A 23,807-nucleotide genomic window follows, 5' to 3' on the forward strand; every position below is an offset into this window, starting at 1 on the left:
CCAGAATTGAGCCACCGAGTACATAGCTCTCAAGAAAAACTACTTGTGGTTCATCAGTATTAGAGAATAACAAAGTGGCCCTGTCTGTGGCTATTATTCTCGGTACTTTACTGTTATTATGTTGTTCTTTATTATTTACCATAGGTCTTTTGTTTTGCTGTTTTTATATTTGCTTTTAATCAGGGGTGTTTTAGTTTGGGAGATTCTTCAGAATTACGATTTAAAATCAATGGAAAAATTAAAATGTTAAATAAGCAGGCTAAAATGTTTTTTTTAAATCTGGTAAAAATTAAAGTAGGCAAATATAGGAAACAGCACTTTCTATCATTTATTTTGCCTGTTGTGTGAATGCCTTCCTAAAAATGGCATTACTCTTTAAAAACCAGGAAGGGGCAACACTTGACTATCTGAGAACAGTACTTCTCCTATTTTTCCCACAATAACAACTTCTGATGAAAAAGAGTTGCTGGCTCAGAAAATTCCAGAAAAAATAAGGTGTATCAAAAGTGTATGCATGCTTTTATTACAGCAAGTATCAAACTGATGAACCTTTCATAATTTTTCTTCTAAATGAATGAGTTTTCTATTATTTTAAATAATAATTTCAAATGATTTGAATTATAACATATATTTTGAAAATGGAATAATTAAAGCCAAGAGACTGTGACAGAATACTTTTGCTAGATGACATCAAACATCTAATCAACATATCTGCAGTTGACAACCAGGACAGCCAGACTCCAGGAAATCTTTTAATGGCTGAAGAGTTGGTAATAATACTGAAAAGTCATCTTCATACTTCCCTGACTTGCTCTGTTTCTCCAAGTTATCCCTCTTTTTTGTGACAAATATTTATTTTATTTCTTTAAAAAAAAAGCACACAAATATTTCGTCATTTGTCAATCATTAAGACGTTGAAGTACAATTTTTTTGTGTGTGTGCCCCTCCCTCCCTCCACCCCCCCAACCCTCCTCCTCCTTCCCCCCCCCGACTTCCCAGAACCCGTACACGGTATGGATTTTTAACTAACAGAGTCTAAAATCTATTGAGAAAAAAGAGATAAAGAAATTAATGACATTCTACATTGACCTTAGCTTCTTCTTACTGAACTAACTTTTAACAGTTTAAATCATTTCTGCTTAACCTTTTGGCAGGTCCACCATATATGATAATATGTAGCATCGAGAAAACCACACCTCCAAGTTATCCCTCTTAACCACAAGGAACAAATGTTTCCTAAAAGCTTAAACAGTGAACACATACTCTAAACCTCCAACTTAAGACAACTAATAATATTTGATATATAATGGAAAACATTAGTTATCCCTCACATGCTTACTAGCTAGCTTTCTAGTTCTGAGATGCTGCAATGTCACAGTTTGTCAAGAATGTTGTGAGATTCTTTCCATCAAGATTTGCTTATATCTACCCATCAAGGGCATAGTAGAGGAGGAGGCAGACTTCAAAGTTGATTGAATGTTATCATTTCAAGCCAAAACTCTTGATTTTAAGAAAAGTGACCATGACCAAATGCAAAATCAAATTCAAATAAAACCTGCTCTGAGTTAGGGAATAAGATCCTACGGTGCCTGAAGCCAACAGGAAGAGAAGCTCAAGAAACTCGCAGGTCCATATTAGAGGTATTAAAGTTAAAAAATAATAAAAAAATTATAATGAAAGCAAAAGTGACAGCAAAAGAAGCCAATGTAGCTTCATGCGTAAAAACATATATATACACACACACCTCTCTTTGAAGGTTAGATACACAAGCAACTGAAAGGCAGAAAGCAAGAAAGGACACAGTACATATAGTATAGGAAATGGATATAAGTAAGAATAGATCACAAAGAAAGAGTATAGACAGGTAAAGCAGAACAGCAGAGGTGTGTCAGGAAAGTTGAATTCATAATGAGCTGAGCTCAGGAAAGGCTGCTGAGGGGAAAGAAAAGCCTTTATACATGCCTTTATATAAGGCAAATGAAAAGAATCAGTTTACTAGCAGTCAAATAAACATTGTAAAATATTAGTAACAAAGAAACACTATTTTGGTTCAGCTCTCCCTAACACAAGACTATGTTAGTGCTGCCAAGAAATTTTGGGCAGAACTAAAGCTTGAAACTGGGAGAAACCTAGTCAGGGATTTACTCTGAGTGAATTTAAATTTCCATGACCAAATTAATTCCATCGTGGCTTGCTAAAAAAACTAGTTATCATCTGCCCAATTCCTTATGTATTATCTCTGAGAAATCCTGGAGAAGAGATGAAGTGCCTGATGACTGGATATTATCCATTATTTTCCAAAAGAAAAAGACCTAGCAAATTGGAAAAATTAATTTGATTGTACCTAGGAAATTTCTAAAGCGGACTACAAAGAAATGAATCCATAAACATCTTCAGAAAAACCAGGAGTCAGCATGGACTTCTCAAAAACAAATCTTTTATTGTTCTAGTAATAGTAGAATCAGGTAAAGGAAGGGGGGCAGGTGGGCTTCCCTTTCTTGCATGTTTTTAATTGAAGGCCAAAGAGATACCATCTGGGATGCTGGGGTTTGGATTCAATACTTTAAATGGCAACTTTCAATTTTATAATTCCGTGAAAGTAAATAATTCATTTTTGGGTGCCATATTAAATTAGTCCCAGTTACATTACATAAAATTGGAATCTGCTCTTTACTCAAATCTTTACTTAGAATGTATGCATTCTAAGGACATTTAATCTATGATCTAACCTGTAGGCATTTCCAAAGATCGATATTAGCATGGCTCATGTCAGTTCTAATCACAAACTACCAACTTCCTATTTATAACCAAATATTCATATTGGCAAAGAAACCTTGTCCTCTCCTGAAAAAAATGCTAGAAATTACAGGGATGAGTGGGGGGAGGAGGAAGAGGTATTAGCCAAATTTGAAACTATCACATATACTTTTTCATGTTGCACATCTGAAAAATTAAATGGATGCTCAAGTCTTGAAAGACCAAGACTAAAGCTTGACTGAAGTATCTATTTACTTCACATCCATTGAAATTTTCAGGCCAAATGAACTGCATCCTAGGCTACCAAAGGGACTTGCTCATGGTCTGTCCAAATCTTTATATATTGTCTTTGAACTCCTGGAAAAGTGGTGGAGTCGCTGATTATTGAAGGACAGCAACATGGTAGGATTGGGCAAAGCATTCAAAGCAGCATCTTCATCACATGGCTTTTAAAGCGCACACCCTCAGGCTTGCAGTTACTCCATGCAGCAAGCAATTTATATACACTAATTCAGCAGAAATTTGGACATCACTATATTGTCTAACTTAGCTTGCACAATACATGAATCATCTTGGGACACATCTACTAGTATACTGTAGAGTCAAATGTTAATTCTTCCCGTTTGTAGATGTTGGCGATCAAGCAACAATTGTTTGTTTGCTTGCTTGCTTGCTTGCTTAAATTTCTTGTTCATTTTAACAATAAATGGTTAAAACAATAAGTAGCAAAAATACATCCTGACATATTGTTCAGATGTTTCAACAAAGCTGCTTGTCCAAATTCCCGTGGAAGGAATGATTACACCACATAACATATTTCACCTTTCTTGGGGGGGGGGGGGAAGGAAAGGATATTCCTCTCCTACTTTCAATTATGCATTCTTGATTATATATAGCCTAATCCTCATATCACCTTTCTAAATGCTTTCAGGGTTAGGGTTTCCTGTCAATCAAGTAGTTTTCTGTCATATAACATTTCAATTAGAAATATGTTGATCATCTACAAGTGGGAGAGTTACTCAGCTGGACACTGAATTAACCCCCCCCCCAAAAAAAAATGAAACTCGTGTTTCTTTAAGCAATAACCATCTAAGTAAGTAGAAAATAATTCTGTTGTTCTTCTGACAAGTTATTAATGGTAGATATTACATTTTCTTAACAGTCTCTATGGGTCCCCTTGTTAGATTTGAGATAAAATAAATCATTGATATCTTTTCTCAATGTGGCTGTTGTTCTCCGTGGAAACATGTCATTAGACCCTTATACAACTTGTTCCTGACAGCTTTATCCAACCTGCACATGCACATAAAAATTCTGATAATGCAAGTCTAAGCCTATAACCTACTGTATATCTGAAGGCCTCATCAGACCATCTCATTTCATACCTCTCTTTTATTTGACATCACAAGCATGATATTTAGAGGGACAGCACTGCTCAATGTGATTCATGCACTACAATACATGAATGGAACTACAGTCTTTTCTGCAAGAACAGGCAGTCTTTCCCAGTTTTCAGTTAGCTTTCTGCACATTGCCTAATTAAACTAACAGGCTAAAAGTGTCATTTGTTCTAAACATATTTGGAGAGAGAACATGAAAGGAAGTCCAAAAAGCTTACGGAAATACAGTATTAATAGGATTAAACTGAAGTACTTTCCTGGGAGAAAGAAAAGGATTCTGGAGCAAGCACTGGAGAAAAAAAAAACTAACTCACCATGAACTTGATTGATCTCTGAATTCTGAGAAAGGATTTCATCTGCAAGTTTTTGAGCCGTTGGCAAAACTTCAGTATGGTGCACTGTAATCAAATACTGTACAAATTTTTGCAGTTGGTCTCTGTTCATTTGAAAAAGAGTCTCTGAAATGGGAAGATGCAGTTTGACCTGATCTGGCTTGCGGATCCGGTATAAAGAAAGGGCCACAACATGGGCACAGTAAAATATGTCTTTGTTTCCACAGCTACAGGTCACTGAGGTAATCTTGCAACGATCAAAGCTGATAGCCACATTGCAAACAGTTTCTGGCTCGGATTGCATGGCAGGTTCAGTCACGGTACCGCTCAGGTGGAAACCTGTTCATCAGAAGAAAATAGTCATTTTTAAAAATCAGCAAAATGTGTGTTTACTATTTTAAGCAAGCAAAGTTTGATAAGCCGAATGCACTTAAATAGAATTCACCATCTTAGACAGCAACTGTGGTCTTTAGCAGCAGCCACTAAAGTCACTTTAAAAACACTTATATATACCGGTAAATAGTTCTACATGAACAAAGTGGTAACTGTGGTAGATGATGACTACAGAAAAAAACAGGAAACAGGCATTCATACACCAAAATACTGAATTTGCATTACTTTAGAACCCGCACAATAACAACTTCCAGCACTACTTATTGCAAATGGTAGCTGGAAGCTTCCATCAATGGAATCTGACAACATTTTAGTGCCTCTATTTATTTTTAAACCCAATGCTGTGCTCACACATGAAAAATGTCAAAACAATAGGGATGGAAATTATTCAGGAAACTGCTTTTCTTCTCAGCTCTTAGTGTACTATCATAAAGACTGCATTAAGGCTACACTCTGGAGGAAGCTATATGGATTCCCAAATCCCAGTGAGTGTATTCATTTGATGCACACAGATCTAGAATAAATAAAACAGACTTCTATATACAACTTTTTAAAGTTATATTGCTGTGTGACATCCTAATATTTCTACTCTATGAATCTTTTACTCGTTTCTATCACATATTCTCTTTTCATGGGCTTTTAGATCCCCTTCTTCTGTTAATCTTGCTACTCTTTCTCAAACTAAAAGTTTGACCACCCAGCGGAGACATCACAACAGCTGTTGTGGAACAGCTTCAAGAACAAGCACTTTTGAATGTTTCTAGTTAGGAAATAAACTAGTCTCATGCAGAGAATAAGTTTGTTGGAATAGTATTGTTTTAGCCCATTGTTCTCTGATGGACATCCAATTCTTACATAAGCAGTCCAAATAACTGTCACTAAGCAATGTAGTTGTAAAGACCAACATCACACGACCATGCTGACTTAAACAATGGTAATTCCAGTTGCCCTGTATAGCTGTTAGGCACAACATCCCATGATCACCATTTGAAACTTCCTGCTGGCTTTCCCATTGACTGTGCTTGCTGGTAGCCAGCAGTGAAGGTTGCAAATGATGATAATGTGACTACAGGGTACTGTGATTCTTGTAATTGCGAGCCATTCGCCAAGAGCCGGATTCACGATCACATTCCTTCTCTTTGGGACAAGGGTGGCATATAAATCCAATAAACAAACAAACAAACATGATTGCAGAGATGCTGCTCCAGCTGCAACTGCAAGGAATGGTTAGAAGCCTTCTTGTTCACCATAATCATAATTGAAAGTGGCCGCTGAATGAGAACTACCTGTAGAATGCTTTTATGTGTTACTGTTCGTGTAGGGAGCATTCAAATATGTTGGTCCACCTCTTTCTCAGTATGACATATAAATACCTATGACATATAAAATACCCATGATGACCAGACATATTAAGAAAAATACAGCTGATAAGTTTAAAAAAAAAAATCATGAAGATCAACAAGGATCATTAGCGAGCAGTTTATAAGCATAAAATATTTTGCATCATTTTTTCCTGTATATTTAATAATTTCTAAAGGATTTCTTTGTAATTTTGTTTGAGACCACAGCTTTACATTAAAATGCATTTCTAATATATCCAGTTATAGTGCCAAGTAAAACTGTTGTATCAGAGATTAGACTGCAAATTAATCAGCACAAGTAATTTTGGGAGTGCTTTGTTGCAAATGTATATTAGTATTAGTTAAGAGAAATTAAAATGGAAAAAAATGGTAAATAAAAAATAAAATAAAAAAATAAAATAAAATAAAACAAAATAAATAAAATACTTTAGCTTGATAATGACACATGGACTCATTTTCGGAATGAACACAATTCTATAAAATCAGTGAGAATCAACCCATTCCCCCAACAGGCTTCAACAAAAAAATATTTCTCAAATATAGTACCATACTTAATAAAAGCAAAACTATCTTCTGCATGTAAACGCATATGATTCTTTAATAAATACCTTTTGACAATGAACTATTTTTTTTTCCAATTATCAGTACATGTAATTATTTCTTTTTAAAACACAATTTTGATATCAGAATTCACAGGCTTAGATTTTTTAAAATATATCTCTGGAAAAAAATTACTCATGTGATAGATACTGATGGAAAGAATTCTATGTATGACCAGTTTCTCTCAGTGAATGTAAAGACTACAATTCATAGGCCCACATACACAAAGAAACACACAATTCCATCTCTTTCAGCTCCTCATCAACTTTTATGCTTGATTAGATTTGGGGCAGAGCAAGGATGAGTGAGAAGGCAAGAAAAATCAGTAAAGATTACTTGCATCTTTTACAATAGGGAGATTCATGGCATCTGCACTAGTCTCAATGTTTGAGGTGATTTAACAAAATACAATTAGTATTTTTCACTTCCACCATAGTGACATTTCACTGCTGAATACAGTGGTTTCCCGGCAGCTCCAATAATTACCCTAATGAAAAGAAATGCTGAGGACCATAAGAAAAACCAAATTTGTCATAGATAATGCAGGTAATCTTTTAGTTCTGACCATTACTCTTTTTTTACTTTGGAATAATGTATTATTTATTGTAATCTCCTCTAACAATTATTACATTTCCAATCAAGACAGCAGGAAGGTTTTGCCAAAACCCACAGCAGGAAATGGCACAAGAAAGAAAAGCTACAAAGTATGCACTATCCTACCTCAACTTCAAGATCCAGACTGACCCAGATGACCAGGAAATTCTGGGAGATGAAGTCTATATATCTTAAAATTGCTGGGGTTGAGAAACGATCACACAGTATTCCCTCCTATGCCTGAGACTGATCCGGAAAAAAATTGCTTCCAAAGTATATGTTTTGCCACAAATCTTACTACCTCATTTGAACAGGTATGTATTTTGAAAAAAAAAACAAGGCAAAATGGAGTAGGTAATGTTTTTGGACTAGATCTTTTTTTAAAAAGTATACCATGGATACGCTCACCAAATGGCTACCATGAGAGACTTGCCTACTCATAAAATGACTGTGTGCTAGGCACTACCAGTCATAAAATACTAATTTGCTATAAAGTACATTAACATTCGCCACCCTCACACAGCAAAGAGAATTAAGGTGGATGGAGTCTCTATATCCAGGAGGGCTCTATAATATATTTTAAAGGTAATTAAGAATCATATTATGCTCTATCTGCTATGTTTTGGCCTCATGAACCAAAGTAATCCCAGTTAACTCTTTCAAACTATAGTTCTGAAAGTTTCCTTTTAAAAGTGGCCTTTAATTAATAGTTGTAAAAAAAGAGAGAGACAGATTTCCCCTTCAAGGATTTTCCAATAAGATCACAATTATTCCCTTAACGCATATCCTGTTCAAGCTGTGATCTGTTTTAGCAAGATACTAACAGTCTTCTGTAGAGAGCAAATTTGAACAATTTATACTACCTTACCCCTGAAGCAATATCAGGGGCAAAACCAGAGATAAATGATCAGCCACCTCAATAAATGAATCATATACAAAACAGACGTATCAAAGGCACTCATGTATTTCCTCCCCTTAAATTCACATTCAAAGTGTATCCCTTTTACATTTTCCTGTATCTGGAATAATCAAGGTCTATTTCCCTTTTTTTAGTATTTTTAGATTACATATGCTATTTTGTTAAAAAAATATTATTCTCAAATAGTACCTTATCTAGACAATAGAGATAAGGAATTTCACATGTGGGAGCATTTGATGTTTTTTTTTTACTTCCAGTAGAGTCTTGCTGTAAAATTAAATATTTGCTAACTCCATGAAAACTAGGCTACAGTATGTCAGCATGGTACCCACTGCTTTTCATTGTTACCTGCATCATGTAAATTAAGGAAGCAATTAGGCATATAATACAGGATTTATTTGTATCCCACCTTTTCTCGGTAGTCTACAGGGAGTAATCTATTAATTTTATTTCTACAACAATCTTGAAAGTGGATTAGGACCAGCAAAAGTAACCTATCCAAAATCATGCAATGAATTCCATGGTCTCATAAGAATTTGAATTCTTTAGGGACTTCATGCAAACACTTTAATCCCTACCTTATACTTGTTGTGTGGGTCAGAGTGACAGAGGACAAATGTCACACCAGTAAGCATGAAAGGTATGTGCCAAACTTGTTGTCTCTGGCAATGCCTCTCACCAACAGCCATTTTGTGATTATCAGTAGAAGTTTTATTAACATGCTACTGAAATGAGCTCATGTGCCTCAAAACCTTATGGAACCCAACAACCCCAAAGCAGACTGTTGGATTTAAGTTACTACAGACCCTTATCCTCTTTTCCTGTTTATTGAGTAGTCAAAGCCTGTCTTTACCGATAAGAATTGTGGAAGCCATCAAGAGCCTCAAACATTTCCTTTGTTTGTTTAGTTCCATCCAGGGTCACCATTTGGTTACATAGTTTAAACACATGTCTGTAAAACTACATTACTCTTTAGAAATGGGGAGGGGATGTTTTCAGGGAAATGTTTATTTGAAACTACAAATATGTCACTTGTTTTCTCCTCATGATAAATAAGTCAGCCTCTCCCAATCGAGGCTGAAGAAGGGGAGATAAAACATCTAATACTCAGTTATTTTCTCTCAGTAGATAACACTGCTTGAAAAGTAGAGGGTTTGGGAGAGGGGGGTTGACAAATGGACATTGACTAATTATGAAAGTGACACTAGACAGTAACTTTGTAACCTAGTCACTGAATGAGATGACTGAAAAGTGTAAATTCCACCAGAGATTCCTTCCTTGCAAGAAGAGATGGTTAAAAACTGCCTGCCGGTATGTTTTATTGCAACATGAACAAATTTCTGCTTGTCCTTTGCAGTAATTTGAATTTAATACAGTGTAACAGATGAGCAATCTGCTTTATAAACTAGTTCCAACCTTCCTGCCCCCCACCCCTCAAACATCCTTGGATATGCTTCCATTAAGAGCATATCTCAGCACATCCTGCTGGCTCTGGTAGCCAAAATGCCCCCACTTTTCATCTCTCTCCAGTCTCTTGTGGACCATACAGCATAAATTAACTATTCATTATGTGCGAGGAAGTCACAGATAAAGGTGCACCCTGCTGCGAAAGACTTCTATTTTACATGTCAATTTTAGAATGAAAGCATCTGCTACCTTACTAACATGTATATTTAAAGCCATCACATAATACACTGTTCATTGCTTGTTTATTCAGATATTATGAACATCTAAGTGGCATTACTCAAAATGATCTCCTCTGTGTCTTCCCTTTCCCATTACTCCTTGCAATCTGCTCCCCATACCGCAAAATGGCTTGCTTATCAGTATTGTTTCAAGATGGTGTTCAGCATATATGAGCACTTTAGATCAAAATTAAATTTTTCTGCCTTGCAATTTGAATATGGTCTCAAATAATAAGAAAGTAACACTCAAAACAAAAACAGCATCGCAGAGCCTAAAAATATTACTCGTGTCTAATTCAAAAATGTACTATACAAACACATTCCTTTCCCAATGCCAAAAACCTGGAAAACTACTAAGTTCATTTGATGTGTGTGTGTGTGTGTACATACATACACGTACATACGTACACACACACACACACACACACACACACACACACATAAATGAATGACACTGACTAAAAACCAACATTTTCACCTGGAATTGGTTTGGTTTTCCTTCCCTTTCCTTCCTTCCTTTTTCTTGAGAGAGAGCACAAATAAGTTAAATTGTATTGGGCAGGAATTAAGGGGGAGGAGGAGCCAGATATCATCAATTACAACTGGCTGAACTAACCACAAAAAGCTACCAAAAAAAAAACCATTTTAAAGCTTTCTAAATGAAATTTCTAAAACTCAAGCCATTATAACTTTCTCAGCTTTACTAGCAATCCCTTTCTATATTATGAAATGGAGACATCTTGTGCTACAATTAACCATATTAAAGCATCCCACAAACCCTAAGATAATTATTTATGTTTGTATAGAGGTAAAACATTTAGCTGCACAATGTCTTCATGGACAAGTAGCTGAAATCTCTTGCACTGTAAGAATTAATAGGCAAAAGCTGCATAATCAGACATTAACAAAGCACAACCTGATGTCTTCTAGATGTTTCAAAGTGCAATTGCCAACATCACTGAGCAAGTCATTAGAAAAGAGTAAGATCCAAAATAATCAGGATATATGAGGCTGAAGATGAGTGTGATATTGCTTTGGTTAAAAAAAAAAAAGCCCTCAAAAGAAGGACATTTTCACGAAATGAAGTAAATGGATAGCAAATATAATTCTATTTTCTCCCCCATCCAGCTTCATGGAATATCACTGATGCCTAGAACTGTTCCCTGGATATGAAATGAACTCAGATACACAAACCATACAGTATTTTAAAAATTGTGACTAGAAAAAGGAAGAGAGAGATGAGTCTCTCATGCAGACAATGGACTATGGTTTGCTTCCTTCCACCAAAAAACAAACCAGAACAAATCATTTCAACATCAAGAAAGAAGTACATTCCCATCAATTCTCTGTTTCAGTTACTCCGAATACTGTTGGTGGAGGCAAATGGTAAGATGATTGTATAACATACATAATTACATATGTTTGACTTGTGTGTGTGTCTTTTTACTCCTGGAGACTGCCTGGACTAGTTCCTGCAGTTTTCTTGGCAAGGTTTTTCAAAGTGGTTTGTCATTGTCTTCTTCCTAGGACTGAGAGAATGACTAGCCCAAGGTCAACCAGTTGGCTTGTGCCCAAGGCAGGAGTAGAATTTACACTCTCCTAATTACTAGTCCGATGCTTTAACCACTAAACCAAACTGGTTCTCATGTCTGCCTTAATGTCTGGTTAATATACCAGACTAGGTCTACATTTTCCTTCATCAGCCTATAGATTCATTTAAAAATTCACACATAAGTTTTTTGGGTATTGTTGCAACAGTTAATAATTGCACCTTTCACACTGGAAAAATTAAGCACAAATTTACCACTGCTTACTTATTTTATTTATTGTTTACATTTTTGAACTGCCCACCCCCCTCAGACTTCATGCTGGCCAACTACCAACACCTCATGTGTCCTTCAAAATACAATATTCATGCATCTTCATTAAGCCAAACGGATTTAAAACAAAATGTTTATTTAATGTTTATTTAATTTATAGCTTCACAAATATTTCTTCATACACACACACATATTTATATACATGCACACAAACATAGCCTAAAGTAATTATCTTGATTATAATCAAATCACTCCTGTTTGCCTTCCAATAAATACAATATGACAGCAGTTAGATTCACTGATCAAAAAGTATCAACTATAAATTCAATAAGCATTATTTCCATTCTGCACAATAGGGTATTTCTTGCTACAGCCCATTACAATAATAATTCAAATATACGTCCTTTAAATATGTTATTTGGTGGTGTGCAAATATTTTATTATTAAGCTCTATCACATGGCTTGTTCTTGAAGCAATTCCTAGCTTTTAAAAATTTTCTTAGGACGGCATGTTATAACCTTCTTCCAGAGCTATTTCTGACATGACAAAGGAAAACTGTTGCCTACCTACGTACTCCCTCTTCTAATATTTCTCCACAACAATTCTGTGAAGTAAATAGGAATAAGAGACACTAACCCACCACATAATTATCCAAAATGACTGTACAATGGCTTTTACAAGGAAAAGAAGGGTGCAATTGACTATTCCCTCTCACCCTCCCAGTCAAGCCTATGTTACCTTTTGGGAGGATTTCTCTGATAAAACCTAGCAATAGAATAGAATAGAATTCTTTATTGCCAAGTATGATTGACACACAAGGAATTTGACTTTGGTGCATATGCTCTCAATGTACGTAAAGAAAAATAAAATATATTCATCAAGAATCATAAGATACAATACTTAGTGATAGCCATAGGTTACTAATAAGCAATCAAATCATACTAGGAAACAAACAAAACAATGTAAATTGTAAAGATACAAGCAACATGTTTATAGTCATAAGTGGGAAGAGATAGGTACTAGGAAGGATGAAGTCAAAAACTATATACAGTATTGATGTAATACATTTTTCTTCAACTTGTTTCTTTCTAGAGGTGCTTGGGAGTTGCAATTCTATTACTTTTAGAAGGCATCATATTGGGAAAGTTATTGTGACCTAAATCTTGAGAACAATTTGTTTTATTCCATTTATTGTTTTATTTATTTATTATTGAAAGCATTCATTTATTTACCCCAAAAATCTTTTGGAAAAAGTGCACTACAAATGTCATCTTGTTCAGGCATGGATCAATGCATTGTTATCTCCAGGATTTCTAAGTTGGACCCTCTGGTTCAATTTGCCCAGCAGGTCTGGAGTCATCACTGTCTAAGCAATGATGCACAGATGACCAGTTTCTGTTCCTAAACTCCAAGCACAGCATACACCAAAGTTTCCTTTAAACTTGTTGAAAAATAGGGGGCAGGGGATGGCATCCTTGCCTTAAAATTCTCTCACAGAAGCAGACTGTTGTTTAAGAACAAACAGCAGCTTGTTTCTATCGCTCCTTTGTTTGACAAGTTTGAGCTGGCTAGAAAGGTCATTTATGCCTCAAAGCATCAAATTAACATTTGGAGGACATGAATTTAAAAATGGGTATTTGGTTCTGCTTTCTGAATTGCTAATGCATTTTCTTTACAAAGGGGAAAAAAACTTATCCACAACCTAAAAGGAAAGCAAGTACTCTTTCCTCAAGCTAAGTAAGCATTGATTTTATGTCTATGTCAGCACATGCTGAGTATCTCTTAATTAAACTTCGTTTTGAAAATAAGATTTAAGCCAGTAGGCTAGAATCATATAAAACTCATTGAACGTGATGGAGAGGAAATTACTGTTTAATTACACAGGAGGAGTCTTATGGAGTTTCACAGAAATATTAATAAAACGTTCTCTGGCCTTTTCTTTTAATAATGGTAACAGTTTTACTATGTGCAATCTATATACAATCAACATATCCTTAGGCAATTAAAATATGGAATATCAAGCCAGCCTGTTCCTACGTTGAGAAAGGGAATGGACGATGGCCTAAATCAGCATTTTTCAAATTTGGCAAGTTTAACATGTGTGGACTTCAACTCCCAGAATTCCCTAGCCACATTGGTCAAGGCCCATGGAGTTGGATAAGATCCTAGAAGCAAGAATTACACAGATTTATGGAAGATATCTTTAAAATTAGTCCAGAATTAATTAATACAGAATCTTAAAAACTATAACAGAAATTTCCCACTTTTTCATAGTGAATTACTAAATGGAGTTTTTGAAAAATTTGAAATGCTTCTTCCCAGGTTTTCTGTCAGCCAGGCTACAGATTAGCTGCCAATTAATTAGCTGCCAACACTGCTTGATTCTGCATATCTGCCTTCATTTCTTTCCCATCTTCCTCACAATCTTTCATGTTTGGGTTTCACACGTTGTACATACCCAAACGTTAAACATGTCTGAACATGTAGTTTATTTGATACAATATACTGAAATGATAGCTTATCACAAAAGTGCATATTCTTGCCTTACAAATAACAGCACCTGCTTTCCAGCTTTGTGATAAGCTGAATGAAACAAACCCCATTATGACATACCATACCATGGGAATCCACCTGAAGAGAAAAGCCCTGAGTTTACTATAAAGTTAAATGTAAAGATTCCCCTTCGCACATACATGCTAGTTGTTCTTGAATCTAGGGGCCGGTACTCATCTCCATTTCAAAGCCAAAAAGCCAGCGCTGTCCTAAGACGTCTCCATGGTCATGTGGCCGGCCTGACTAAACCCCGAAGGTGCACAGAACGCTGTTACCTTCCCACCAACGGTGGTTCCTATTTTTCTACTTGCACTTTTACATGCTTTCGAACTGCTAGGTTGGTAGAAGCTGAAACAAGTAACGGGAGCTCACTCCATTACACGGCTCTAGGGATTCAAACCGCCGAACTGCCAACCTTCTTAGTCACTGAGCTACTGTGTCCCACTTACTCAGCTTACTATAGCTGAGGATTAAAATCCACAAAGAAATACATTACCACACAGGAAGCAGAGTAACTGAGCAAATGGATCCCATAGGGCAACCTAATGCATCATGTATGCCCACCAATCTTGGTTTCCATAAATTTGGCATCAAATAAAGTCTTACAAAGATGTCTACAAATGGTATTTGCTCGAACAATACTATTCCAGCTCTTTTCTAGTTGTGATACATTTGGCAAACTTAAAAAACGTACTTTATAATATATAATCTTGCCCAAAGGCAAGAGAGCTCTTTTTTCTCAAACATGATTGAAATGGCTGCTGCCAAATTTCTTCAATCATATGCTGGTCTCTTTACCTTCATTATCAAGTACTCTAGTCCAGTAATCTTTAAATTCTAGTCAAAATTTATACTCATACTACAATGGAATCCTTCTTTAAATGTAAGTTTTGACACCACACAAAATAAGAAAACCCACTATGCAGCTATAAACATAATTACCAGTGACGTGCGGTGAGGTTTATGGCTGGTGAGGCACTGACACAGTGGTGGATTTCAAATTTTTTTAGACTTGTGGACTTCAACTCCCAGAATTCCACAGCCAGGCATGCTCAGTTCCGATTTAAAGCGAAAAAGTTTCCTTCATTCTTTTTCTTCTCCTCTCCTTCCTCCCTCTCCTTCCCTCCCGCCTCTCTCAAACAGACACACGCACACAGAAAAGTTGGATTGGACTATCCCCTTCCCTCTCTCACTCTCTCTCTCTCAAATAAACACAAACACAGAAGTTAGATTGGAGCCGATCCGAGCCTTTGATTGCAGGCAGAGCCACGTTGCCTTTTCAAACTTGTAATCAGTGAAGCTGGGCTAATATAGTTTTATCCAGCTGTTTGTGTGTGTGTCTGTGTGTGTTTGTGTGTGTTTGTGTGTGTTTGAAAAGGCAATGTAGCTCTGCCTGCAATCAAACTACACTTGGGGAGGGATCTACACTTGAGGATGAAGTTTGAATTCTTCCCCCTCCCTCCGACCCACACGTACCTTTTCCAGCTGTTTCAGAGAGGATTTCAACTCTGCTCTTGCCTACCATCATGAAAAGAAAAAAAATGTAAAAAGAAAAAGGCAAGAGCTGTGGTCAGCCTGAGCTAGTTGCTGCCAGAGTCACCTGGATGACTCTGCTTAACTGTTTAAAAAAGCCTCTAAAAAGTGCCCTCTACAGGAGGAGGGAGGAGAACGATGTGCCTCACCTACGTCAGGAATTTTTCAGCTTTTAACCCTTGCTTAAAAATCCCTGTCTCTGGACCAATCAGGCTGTGACTAAACCCAGTTGTAGCCCCTCCTGCCGAAACTACAGGAAAACATGGGATATCTCATCTATTCTCTTTCCCACATTCTTAAGCAATCTTTATTTTGAAACAGGGATGAATGTAGCATACTGAATTGTAGAAATAGTTACAGCTAAGAAAATCCTTGATGTTACTCTCCATTACTTAGCTGTCAAAATAGCTTTAAGGTCTATAGCTTATTGATTTCAGTTATTTCAAACTCATCACTATTCAATCAATCCTTGTATAACTCACCGGATGGTGTTTGTAACATGCTGTACTGTATATGTTATATACTACTATATTTTTTGGAGTATAAGATGCACCAAGATTTTGAAAAGGCAAATTAAAAACGAAGTATTTGCACTCTGCAGACCTCCCAAGTGCTCTTGGGGTGGGGGGTGGGCCCCAAAACCAGCAAAAAAACAGCCCATTTTTTGCAAAAACGGGCCCATTTTTGTCAAAAAAGGGGGCATGCATAGCTTTTAGGAGGCTTATAGGGTGCTCCTGGGGGCTGGGGGGGGCAAAAATGAGGAAAGAACTGCCCATTTTTTGCTCATTTCTGCCCTCCCCAGCCCCCAAGAGCACTCTGAAAGCCTCCTAAAGGCTATGCACAGTCATTTTGGTGAAGGGGGTGGGGTTTCGGGAGGCAAAATATGCTGTATTCAGTGTATAAGACGCACCCAGAGTTTTAGCCTCTTTTTTCAGTGAAAAGGGTGCATCTTATACTCTGAAAAATACAGTATATAACATACATTTCATAATGTCTATGAAAGAGGAAAAACAAATTGGTATCTTGGATACAGTACTGTATTGCTATACAATGGGTATTGATTTGGAATAAACTGGTTCTCAACTGTATCTCATTAATTCTCAACATTTCTCACTAGCTATTTTAGCATACTCCAACAATACTAACTCAGTTGACCTTGTCTAGCTTTCTGAAATCTTGCATTTTCTAAATCGTTTGAACTGCAATTTCAGTCACCTCTAGCAAGCATCTGTCTGGAAACCATGGGAAAATTAATATAGTTTTGAAAGACATCAGGCTGGTAAAGGCTTATATTGCCTATCTACTGGTGAAAAAGCAGGCTTGGTGTCATGGGAAATGGAATTACTGAGCTACACCTACATTTTTTCTAAGTATTATTAGAACATTTATTTGTTCTTCCCATAGCAAGAACTTAGTTGGCTTTCAATTACATATATAGAAAAGAACTTAAAGTGATTATACATAAAGAAGTATTATCCTTATTAGTTGCAATATGAACAAAAATTAACATTATTTCCTGGCTATATACAAACCTATTTCTGCCAGAATTTGCCTCTCATCTTTTTAATGAAATTAGCCACAAAACATAATAAAGATTGTAATAATGAATCACATTAAAAACTTGCAGAATAATATTTCAGTTCTTTGACCTGCATTAAAAAACCATTGTACTTCTATCTCTTCCCTTAAATCACTTACTGTTCTGAAAATATAATCTTACTTAGATATTATAGTATTTAAAATGCAGTAAAAGATGCAGTGGCTCAGTGGTTAACATGCTGAGATTGTCGATCAGAAAGGTCAGCAGTTTGGCAGTTTGAATCCCTAGTGCCGCATAACAGAGTGAGCTCCCGTTACTTGTCCCAGCTTCTGCCAACCTAGCAGTTAGAAAGCATGTGTAAATGCAAGTAGAAAATAGGGACCACTTTGGTGTGAAGGTAACAGTGTTCCGTGTTCCTTCGGCATTTAGTCATGCCACCCACATGACCACGGACACGTTTTCTTTTCTTTTTTTTAAATATTTTTTATTTCCATTTTCATAACATACACTCACATGTATACTATACATAGCCCGTATCATATAGTATTAAATAATAATTACATCAGTTCCTCTTGTCAACAATGCCCAGAAAATAAAAACCCATTATAGCTCTTCTGCTCTCCATACACCTCTTTCTTCTACCTCTCTCCAACTTTCTATCTTCCCTCCATCATCCTTTCCTACTCTACTTCCCCTTCCTTTCTACTGCCCTCTCTCTACATTCCACTCCTCCTTATCCACCTCATCTTCCTCCCTTACCTTCTCTCCTATCCCTCTCTTCCCATCTTTCTTCTCCCTTCTGTTTCCCACTCCTCCTCTCATTGGTGTATTTCCGCTTCATGTCAATATGCGTAACATATCCTAGTTTTAAAGAAGAAATAATAATAATAACGGACACGTTTTCTGACAGCGCTGGCTCTTCAGCTTTGAAACGGAGATGAACATTGCCCCTTAGAGATGGAAATGACTGGCACATATGTGGCAAGGGGAACCTTTACCTTTATTTTCTTCTTATATTGATACATTATCATCATAAAGAGCCAAGGTGGCGCAGTGGTTAAATGCAGCACTGCAGGCTACTGCTAGATCAGCAGTTCAGCGGTTCAAATCTCACCGGCTCAAGGTTGACTCAGCCTTCCATCCGTCCGAGGTGGGTAAAATGAGGACCCAGATTGTTGGGGGCAATATGCTGACTCTCTGTAAACCGCTTAGAGAGGGCTGAAAGCCCTATGAAGCGGTATATAAGTCTACTGCTATTGCTATTGCTATCATCAGGTAAACTGCATTGAAGGTAAAAACCTTCTGTTCAATTGTGTCTGATTCACAGAGACTATCTGAACAAGTCCCTGCAGTGTTTTTTCACAAAATTTCAGAAGAGGTTTGCCATTGCCTCTTTCCTAGAGCTGAGAGAAAGTGATTTGACCATTACACCAAACTGGCTCTCTACCCTATGTATATTTCTGCCAATCTAGACTCAAGTCTTTAGAATTTCTAATTCTAACATATAATATGAGGTAAATTCTGAGAAAACAGTTTCCACATAGTCACAACTGCTTCCAATAAGTACCTATAGAAATGCAAGAGTTTATAATGTACTGTGTAACCCATCTCTAAATTTTGCTCCTTCGATTACTGGCTTCACAGGTTCAAAACTACAAATTATGCTGAGTAACTGTTTTGTGTTAAATTTCAGGAACACTGATCACCTTACTGGACATGACTTTAATGTGCAAAAAGCACTGGCGTTTTTAACAGGAAAACTTCAGCATTACAAAATCTGACTCAAAATGTTCTGCTTCTGTTTCAAAATGCAGCTGTGTTTCCCATTTATGAACATTTGTTAAGATTAGTAAACACCACCTACCATCTAGTCTCCACATTTTAATGGGTTTAACAGAGATTATCCGTTGTGAAGAATTCCTGTGCAAAGTTGTATTTAAGCAATGAGCTTTCCAGTGCTTAAACAAAAGACAAGGCACCTGTTTCCTCAACAGTTTGAAAGATCATTGAGTTTGAGTCATTACAACAATAAGACTTTATGTTTTCGGAAAAGATACATGATACTACAAGACATGACTGCCCTCCATATGTAAACAACTTTAAAAACTGAGGAATCTGTACTTTGCTATCTTGCCAACTTACCATATAAGACGCATCGAGATTTTGAAGGGGCAATGTTTTTAAAAATTGTGGGTTTTTTTCAAAAAAAGGGCATAAATAGCCTTTAGGAGGCTTGTAGAGTGCTCCTGAGGGGTGTGGGGCCCCAAAATGAGCAAAAGTGGCCTGTTTTTTGTAAAAACAGGTCCATTTTCTGTCAAAAAAGGGCATGCATAGCCTTTGGGAAGCTTATGGAGTGTTCCTGGGGGCTGGGGGGCATATTTGAGCAAAAAAATGGTCCATTTTTGCTCATTTCTGCCCTCCCCCAGCCCCCAGGAGCCCTCTGGAAGCCTCCTAACAGCTATGCACAGCCATTTTGGTGAAGGAGTGGGGTTTTGGGAGACAAAAAAATGTATTCAGTGTATTAAACCCACCCAGATTTTTAACCTCTTTTTTGAGGGAAAAGGGTGCGTCTTATACTCCGAAAAATATGGTATATCCAAGAAAAATCAGCATTTACAGAATAGTCAAAAATGCTTTGAGAAGCTAAAACTATATCTCATTCAGGGCTTCTAATGCATTTATATAAAGCTTTAAAAAGTTGTCTTATACCATGTCAAAATTTATGATGATTGTTCCAAGGTGGCTTCTAATAAAATTGATAATTTTAATATTCTAAATATTGTGTCAGAAATATTAGTGAAGAAGTTGCCCAATTTTAAGATTTGTACAATGAGTTTTTTTGCAATGACTTTTACTAGGAAAAAAATGATATTTTCTTTCATTGAATTTGATTTTAAAAGTTCCATTAAAATCAACTAGAAATACATTCCCTAGCATTATCTCTTTGACAAAATATAGCATTGTGAATTAAACAGATTTAATTACACACTTATAAAATAATGGGGAAAGGTTTTGTACTGATCAAATGAATTCCACTATTACACTTGGAAAGCAGATAGCATTTTATTTCTGAGTGCTTATCATGAATGTTTTTGGACAGTCTGCATTCCCACAACAGCTTATACCACCTGGAGCATGGACGCTTTGAAGCAAGTTTTGTCCCTGGTAATTGCAAATTTCTGTATGTTTTTCATATGCCCCACAATTCTCAACAGATTGTACAAATTACAAATTTTATGATCTGGACTATGTGCTGGGAAAAGCAGATCAAAGCAGGGAACCTGAAAAGATAACCATAAAACACACAGAAATCCCTTGGATGAGGCTTTGTAATAGACACAAGATACATCTATGTCTTAATTTGAATACCATATGGCTAATTCCCAGGAGAAAATGTATAAACCTGAACAACCAGGCCTGCGCTAAGAAAAGTATTACATATGAGGCCTTTATTCAAAGTTGCTTAGCTTCCTAAATGACATTATCAGTACTGATTGTATATGTCTATTATTGATTAAAAACTGTGTAATGCTGGCCTATATACAAATCCCAGATCAAATCTCTCAATTTCTATTGATGCGGACACTTCATTCGAAGCTTTAATTCAGTTTCCTAAACAAACAATAGATCATCCCTCCTTTACAACTATTTAAACCCCTGGACCAACCAGAAAAAAAAAAACAGGGGCACATCAAATTCCAGTGGATAAATATTAGTGAGGAATAAATGGAATGAAAAGTAGTATAATAACTTAACCCATTGCTATTCTGCAGACAAATCCTTGAAATTCCATTTCAGAATGCGTAAAGTGCAACTTCTCAGTCTGAGTCATTCTCTCAAATATTATTGAATGGTCCCAATGGAAATCCTTCCCAAAAAATTGCAATAAAAAAACCAATACCGCTATGAAAAAAAAATGCTAGATCATACTGATGATGATGTAAAACTACAAAACTAAAACACAGTGGTAAAAAGGTAAAGGTTTATCCTGCCAGTCATGTTCAATTCTAGAGGGTGGTGCTCATCTCCCATTCACAGCCAAAAAGCCAGGGTCTTCCAAAAATGCATTATGGTCATGTGGTCGGCATGACGATACACCCGTAGGTGAATGGAACACTTTTACCATCCTACCAAAGTGATACCTATTTATTTACTTGCATTTACATGCTTTCAAACTATTAGGTCGGCAGAAAATAGGGCAAACAATGGAACTTTACTCCATCATGCAGTACTTAAGTTTCAGGCTGCCAACCTTCTGGTCAACAAGACCAATATCTTAACCTCTCAGCCACCATGCCCCTATGAAAAATACACAGTGATCATGGTGGAAACCAACACAATTAAAACACTTCATTCCTCTCACCTAAAATGAAAGATATTAATTAATCTATGTGAAACATCTTGATATGTGTGTTATATTTTACAGGATGGCAGTCTCACAGCATTCCTTTAAATGTGAAGAGCTTGCTACAAGTCCAACCATAGCTTTTATATCTAATATTTCCAATTCATGTTTTCATTATATGGACATAAAGTTATTTATAAATAATTTAAAAATAAGGCTTTATAAATAAACCTTAATTTCATCAAGTTCCCCGTTTCTGAATGGTGGGCAATAGAGCATGAATATAAATCTGGGTCAAGGAAAAACAAACTTTGTTTCAATAATGAACCAAATTCTGATTTGAAGGCTCCAATTTTATACAAGCATCCATTTTACAAACAAGGTTTTTCTAATCCAGTTATAAAACAAGGGGAGCCCAGCCTATGACAGCACACAATATTTTGATTGCAATGGGTGGCATTAATTTTCTAAGATACACATTAGAGAATGATTTAGAAGCATCTTGGCAACAAAAGGTAGCTAGAAGTAGAGAACGGTATAGTACTTTCTGCTTCACAAACTAATACCAAAAAAACTCAGAAAAAGATTTGCCTTTTCCCTTGCCGAACAGTACTTAAAATCTGGCTTTATGGAGTTTCATATTCTACAGTAGGAGTAAAAAAAATCAACCTTCAATGAAGTTTTCTCTAGAAAAGCTACAAAGTAAAATCTGTTGTTTCAACTGCAGTTCTCCTCCAGCCATGTCCAGCGAGAGTGCATGTTCATACACAAGTGTCTGCTTGTGCGCGCACACAACCAGCCAGCCAGCCTACTTGACGCCTCTCCCCTTTTCACCGTCAGCCTGGCCTGGCCCTCAGCTGAACTGCTGGTGCTGACGTCAGCTGGCGACTCAGGCAGCATTCCTAAACAGTTCAGATAAACCCACTGGTGGAAAGCTTAGAAAGCCCTCAGCTGTAGTGAAGAAAGCAAGCTTTGGCAGTGGGCCAGCCGACTGAGCTCAGCATTTGTAATGCATTCCTTTTGCTTAACAGCTTGCATATGGCTCAGCCCATGCCACCTTTAACCCTCTCTATACCTGATCTCCAAACAGCACCGAGACAGAACAACTGACAGGGTGGGAAGACAGAATAAAGTTAAGAGTTAAAAGAGAGAGGCATTAAGTAGCCGGCTTAACTTTCCCATTTAAAAGTTGCGGAGAGTCTGAAGCTTCCAGAGCATGCATGATTCCAAAGTTAAAGCCCTTCTAAAAAAAAAAAGAAAAAGAAAAGAAAGGTTACCAAAACCATACAAAAAGCTTTCTGAGGAAGTATCTGCAAAGCCAAGGATATCATTAGAGACATATTAGCAATTTCATAGTAAGATTCAGAAACATTCACTAAAACCAGGTTGAAAAATGTTTTCAATCTCAGCAACTTGAAAATATGTGGATTTCAACACCTAGAGGTCCCTACCCATGTTCCCCAGGCTGTTTGGGGAATTCTGGGAGTTGAAGTCCACACATCTTAAAGTTGCCAAGTTCGAAAAACGCTACCATATTTTTCAGAGTATAAGACGCACCGGAGTATAAGACACACCAAGGTTTTAAAGAGGCAAATTTTAAAAAAAGAAAATAGGTAGATAGAGGGAGAGAAAAAGAGAAATACAGTAGGTAGGGAGAGAGAGAGAGAGAGTAGTAGTTAGGTAGATAGGTAGATAAAGGGAGGGAGGGAGAGAGTAGGTAGGTGAGTAGAGGGATAGAGAGAGAGAAAGAAAAATACAGTAGATAGGTAGGGAGAGAGAGTGAGTAGGTAGATAAAGGGAGAGAGAGAAAAATACAGTAGATAGGTAGGGAGAGAGAAAGAGAGTGGGTAGGTAGGTAGGTAGGTAGGTAGGTAGGCAGGCAGGCAGGTAGAGGGATAGAGAGAGAGAGAGAAAGAGAGAGAGAGAAAGAGAGAGAAATACAGTAGATAGGTAGGTGTTTCTGCTGGCACAGCA

At 36.8% G+C, this 23,807-nt stretch overlaps 1 protein-coding gene across 1 annotated transcript in view; it reads right to left on the reverse strand.

Annotated features, from left to right (window-relative positions):
• Positions 1-23,807, reverse strand: part of ZSWIM6 (zinc finger SWIM-type containing 6) — a 105,440-nt gene that overhangs the window by 59,312 nt on the left and 22,321 nt on the right. Inside the window, 1 exon segment of the mRNA XM_032213644.1 lies at positions 4,472-4,828. Coding sequence (XP_032069535.1) covers positions 4,472-4,828 — 357 coding nt within the window.

The sequence above is a fragment of the Thamnophis elegans genome, chromosome 3 (assembly GCF_009769535.1).
Source record: "Thamnophis elegans isolate rThaEle1 chromosome 3, rThaEle1.pri, whole genome shotgun sequence".
Classification (NCBI taxonomy): Eukaryota; Metazoa; Chordata; class Lepidosauria; order Squamata; family Colubridae; genus Thamnophis; species Thamnophis elegans.